At 34.6% G+C, this 6,000-nt stretch overlaps 1 protein-coding gene across 1 annotated transcript in view; it reads right to left on the reverse strand.

Moving 5' to 3' along the window:
* The window catches only part of LOC132553425 (lisH domain-containing protein ARMC9-like), a 32,044-nt gene extending 26,592 nt beyond the window's left edge, over positions 1-5,452 (reverse strand). The window contains exons 1-7 of the mRNA XM_060217670.1: positions 5,366-5,452; positions 3,534-3,620; positions 2,555-2,680; positions 2,092-2,259; positions 1,297-1,446; positions 426-518; positions 45-72 (exon numbers count right to left, since the gene is read on the reverse strand). Of these exons, the coding sequence (XP_060073653.1) occupies positions 45-72; positions 426-518; positions 1,297-1,446; positions 2,092-2,259; positions 2,555-2,680; positions 3,534-3,593 (625 nt within the window). The 5' untranslated portion in view covers positions 3,594-3,620; positions 5,366-5,452. The remainder of the gene's footprint in view (positions 1-44; positions 73-425; positions 519-1,296; positions 1,447-2,091; positions 2,260-2,554; positions 2,681-3,533; positions 3,621-5,365) is intronic.
* Between the last annotated feature and the right edge of the window lie 548 nt (positions 5,453-6,000).

A 6,000-nucleotide genomic window follows, 5' to 3' on the forward strand; every position in this document is an offset into this window, starting at 1 on the left:
TTGCCCTAGATACCAAATAAACAGATGATGTTACATCTACTCACCATTGTCATCGCCATGTTTACTGCCACGCTGAACAAAACTGTTAAGGAATCTATGAATATCATAAAAAATCTCACAATTTTAAAAATTACATTATGGAATCTGTCCTTTGTTTTTTTTTACAAAAACATCATCAGTAATTAAGTCGAAACCAGATAATGTAATCCAGCTGCTGTAAACTAGCGTTCTGATTTGTCAACATGGTGTACCATGTTGAATTGTTCTAGGATTGATCAACACAGATCTAAGTATGTCTCACAACATCTGTTTAATTACATTATAATTCTATGGAATAAAAAGAGTATCTCTTTAACACATTGTCTTATGACATTTCTTTCAGGTAAATTTCATCGGCCATGATGTGTTTAGGTTGCCAAGGATACATATAAATCAAAGAGTTTAGGTTGTGGTGTCGACTTGAGTGTTAAGGTGAGGAACTTCTCCAGTCTATTCTCTAGATCCTTCACCCAGGCATCCTAAAACAGATGAAGAAATTACAGTGTACAACAATTATAAGAATACATCTGAAAGCTTTTCCAAAACCTTCATCTAGATATACATAGATGATAGGCAATGTCAGCAGTGACAGATTAACAACTGTCAGAGAGTAGAGTTCCTGCTATTGAAATGAGAAGTAGAATTTTTACTAAAACTGATGTAAGAAAATCACTTCTGACAGCTTGACTCGTTATTAGTTTGACAATGTAGAAGATTAAATTAGATATAAAATTATGTTCTGATTGGTCACAAATATACTTTATTAAGAATGGTGTCTCTGGACAGAGTGAAAATAAAAGAAGCTGATGAGGTCCTGCTTTTAGAGAAGTATACAGCAGTTCATACAATGAAACATGCATTCTTGCTATGTTTGGTCACCAAGAACATCAACAAATAAGCATTATCTGTTTATGGCTGAAAACAGGAATGAAGAGGAGCAACTGGTTTATTTATCTTTATCTAAGAGTAGATGAACCACAACACACACAGGAACTAAGCAGGACATTGGTTCTTGGATATTTTCTCTGTTGACCCTTTGACATGGTTCAGTCAAAAAAAAAAGTTACAGTTGTTCTAATAAAGATTTAATTAAAAAAACAAAACAATGACTTAAAAACTGTCATTTTCCAATTAATTGCAAAATTCATCCTTAAAGTTTGTGTATTTCAAAAACATGACTAAATATATAAAATTGAAAATCTTCAAAAACTTGATTACCTGTTGTCTTTTTAATTCGTTGAACTTTAATCTACTTACAGTGAAGAGTTCTTTGTAGGACGGATGACTCTTGGCATTAGGCACAAAAGGAAGGGCATAGAATGGCAGAAACTCTGTTGTCTGGCTCAGTGATGCACCACGGTTCTCTAAATACTTCTTAAAATCTGTCATACAGCGGTCAGCTTCTCTCTGTTTGGATACAGATATGTACAAATACAGGTTAAATACTGTATGTACAGGTTTTGGAGTAGATTACATTGCTAATTCAGCAAGGCAATATCAGTAACATTGTAGAAAATACCTTTCAGGAAAGCATAATTCTTATAGCACTAACAGCTTCCCTATCTGGACTAAGCAATGCCTCCTTATGAGATTTTTACATAGAAAGAGTAAGAAATGTCGGTCAAATTCAGCATCTGTAACCTATATTACATATGTAAGTATCAGTCCTGTAGCACTCATATTTTCTTGACAGGGCCAAGTTTATTTCAATATCAAGTCTTCCTCAAACTTTGTTGAGTGAGGGATAAGATGCTAGAACATTTGAAAGGAGGATGTAATGGAAGTGAACATAACATGTAGATTTGATATATGTTTAGTGTGGAAATCAAACAGAATTATTCTTACATCTGTTGACTTTTTCTCTTGTTATCTCCCTTGGTATTTTGGTATGAAAAAGTGCTATTTTCATTGAAATCTTTTTGAAGGAAATAATGTTCTATATAGATCATTCCCAAAATTTGTGTAGAATATTCACAGGTTGATTCATATGGAAGAAAGTGGTACATATTTCCCCAAACTTCATCAATCTCTAATTTCCCTTTATTTTCTCACCTGTCCTCTGCCAAACTTTATTGGGTAAATAGCAAAGTAGATGTTGAGGTAAAATTCTAGTTTCTTTGCCACTGCATCAGAATCTCTGACATTTGGTGGCAGATTTTCATTCCACAATTTGAAGCACTTGTCACGTTTCCCTTTATGGAACTGCTGCATAAGGTCATTCTACAACAGAAAAACAGAGGGTTGTGAAAATTCTGGTAGCATGAAAACCATCACAACAGTATCACAACAAGCTGAAGACAAGAGGGATTTAATAAAACAGTGAAGAATGGTCAAAAAACACAATTTTCATAAATATTTGTGACTACTTTCTCAGATGTGAACATTGACTGTTTCTTGATTAGAACAGATGATGTATTCCCTGGTGAGCAGCTAGTAATTACAATGATACTGGTCCAATGAGTTAGGTTGTGGTAAGGAGACATCAGCCCCTATATGAAAGACAGAAAGGTGTTACCTGAATCGCCAGCAGTTTCTGGTTAGATTTAGATTTTATGCTGTGGGATGTCACAGGTTTATTTTTTTGATCACATTCTTTCTGGAAAGTTGATAATGTACGGTCAAATCCTCCAAAGTCCAAAAACTGGAGTGAAAAAGAAAATGAGTCATAGATTGTGCATCAAAACAAAACCAAAAATTAGGAAGATCACGTGGATATTCTAAGGCTTTTTCTGACATCATCAAAGAAATAATTGATAACAATTTTGTAAAATCATTGTTTGAATCATGAGCCAACATTTAGAGCACATTTCATTAAAACAGGTAAGTAAGACACTATTTCTGAACAGTACATGTACAGTTACACACCCATACCTGGTATTCCTGTATGTCTTTAACCTCTGTGAACAGTACATGTACAGTTACACACCTCCTGAATGAACAGTACATGTACAGTTACACACCCATAGTAACCTCTGTGAACAGTACATGTACAGTTACACACCCATACCTGGTATTCCTGTATGTCTTTAACCTCTATGAACAGTACATGTACAGTTACACACCCATACCTGGTATTCTTGTATGTCTCTAACCTCTGTGAACAGTACATGTACAGTTACACACCCATACCTGGTATTCCAGTATGTTTTAAACCTCTCTGCTTTAACCTCTCTGAAGCAGTGAACAGTACATGTACAACACACCCATAGGTACTGTAGTGAACAGATACATACACACCCATTACCTAACCTCTGTGAACAGTACATGTACAGTTACACACCCATACCTGGTATTCTTGTATGTCTCTAACCTCTGTGAACAGTACATGTACAGTTACACACCCATACCTGGTATTCTTGTATGTCTCTAACCTCTGTGAACAGTACATGTACAGTTACACACCCATACCTGGTATTCCAGTATGTTTTAAACCTCTCTGCTTTAACCTCTCTGAAGCAGTAACAAACAAATAGGATTCTAGTGATATACATTACCTCTTGAACAATGGCATTGAGTTCCCCTTCAAAAGACACCACTGATAATGATCCAGACATTATGGGTGTTAGTATATAGAGCACAATCTACAAAGGGAAAGACAAAAAATATCGTCAATTAAAATATTGGATTCTTTTTTTACAGTTCTTATGTATGAGATGCTTTATTAAATAACAGATCTAAATAAAATATTTCCGTAATTATGATTTTCTCAAAAATGTTCTTTATATATACAAATTATGATTTAGCATATTGGTTCATTAATTAAATCGTCTCAATCAACTCCTTAGTCTACCCTGGTGTAAAATTTCTGTACAGGTAAATAATATTAACACATTTGTGTTATGTGCTGTCACGGCAAGAGGCCCACTATACACCTTTATACCTGTGTCAAGGTGTGAGACCAGTGGGATGTGAGCAGGTGGGTAGGGGGTAACCTGAATTTAGAGTTACTTTGTGGATTAATGTATGTTATGTATATTTGTTCAGATAGTACATCTCCATTTGTAAAGAAAGGGGTGCTTGGAAAGTTTTTGTAAATTTGTGTGAATCTGTTATAGGTTTGTGTTGTATAAATCACAGACCTGGATAAGTATGTATATAAATTTGGAGTTGGTCATATTTTCAAGAGACTAACTGGATATCAAAAACATTTACGGTCATGATCACTTGATTGATGAATTATGAAAACAGATTAATTTTGATAGCATCTGCTTATGTGGTCACACACTTGTATACATTTCATTGTTTGTCCACTTAAAAGAAACTAATAATTTCATAACTGAAATTGCAAAAAGTCATTTCTATATGTATGTACAATATGACCTCCAGAAGTAAGTGTCAATAGAATATAGAACAAAAAGATAGCATATTGAACACATGATGGAAACTTCCTTATATGGCTACTTTGACATTGTTGAACTTGTATGTCACAGATGTGGGCAACCCATAGCGAGGCAGTCACCATTGAGTCAAAGGTAAGCATTTCAGATAAATAAAAACTGGGAAACAGGATTAACTAGGAAGCTCACACTTTCTTGACCTTTTTTTCTAATATGAAGTATCTGTATTTTATAGCTAAATATAGCAAAACACTGCAGGTATACTTTAAGCTTCCATTATTTCTATAGCATGTCTTTACAAGATGCATTTCACAATATACACACCGGTGAGTTTTCTCTACCTGAATTTTACAACAGCAAGTGTTATGCACAAATCTTTTCTTTGAATACTAAACACTGTTAAAAAATAATAAAAGATGATAATAATAATGTTAGGTTTCCTACACTTTGAGCACTGTATGCCAGTATTTTACCAGTATGTAACTAGCTTTAAAACAGTTTGTAAAATGTAAGTTACTGGTCACAGATTTATATATTTGTATATCTGCCAAGTACACGTTCTCGCAAATGTGTTTCACGGGTATTGGCAAGAACTGATACTTGCCGACAACAGGTAGGTGACCAGTAGTCTCCTTAGGCCCTACCAGTAAGGAATACTTATTGGGCTTTAAACAGAATAAAGACAACGACTTTCTGGCAAAAAGTCAAATTGTACATGTTTACATTGCACAGTTGAATGACCGAACGAAAATGTATGCTATGGAAAGAAAGGGGACCTACTTATTTGAGTTTTACAAACCCTCCCAAGGACCAAATCACATGTCTGTTACATTTCTGTTTTCAAAGCATCGTTTTGCAATTTTGTTAATAAAAGCTTGTATAAATCACAGTTCATTCAGTCTCCAAGTACAGCTATGTAACAGAACAGCAATCAGTCATAAAGAACGTAAGTATGCATTTTTCACGTACAACAAATTTGCAAGTGCTACCTAACAAGAGAAGGGACAAAGATGTTTATAAATCCGTCGCCGCAAGAGGTGGTGAGCTTCAGATCATGATGAATGAATATCTGTCTCCCGTGAACGATGGTGTTATTCCCCTCACCCTGGACGTGAAGTAAACAATGATCATGGTTGTACAAGTGCTTGTAAATGCTTTTATCACGTTCTGTTCAAACGCTCAAATGACGAAGTTAATGTTGGTTCTCGCGCGAAACGAGATTGAACCTGAGGCTGAACGCACCTGTAGACTTGCCCAAGTTCCCTTAGCATTACAATTCATTTTTCCTAAATAAAAACAGGGGCTTATATGTGTTATATATGTCTCTGAAGGAAACCATTCACAGTACTCATAAATTCCAACAAACTGTAAAATATTGTTTTGGAAAGATGTCTTAAAAAGAGCTTCCCCAGAAATTTAACATATATACCTTTTGCATAAAGATATCTCAAATGTGAATATAAGTTACCCATATGTCTCAATTAATCTAGAATCATTTATTAAGAATAAAAAGGGAAATGAAAGATCTCAATAATATACTTAATCAAAAATATTCCATATCTACCGGGAGAAAAATGAGAGGAAATATTTGACTTTGCAGAGATACAAAGTTACAAAGGCTTCA

The sequence above is a fragment of the Ylistrum balloti genome, unplaced genomic scaffold, assembly GCF_031769215.1.
Source record: "Ylistrum balloti isolate Yb309-2 unplaced genomic scaffold, AGI_CSIRO_Ybal_v1 Utg370326, whole genome shotgun sequence".
In the NCBI taxonomy this organism is placed as follows: Eukaryota; Metazoa; Mollusca; class Bivalvia; order Pectinida; family Pectinidae; genus Ylistrum; species Ylistrum balloti.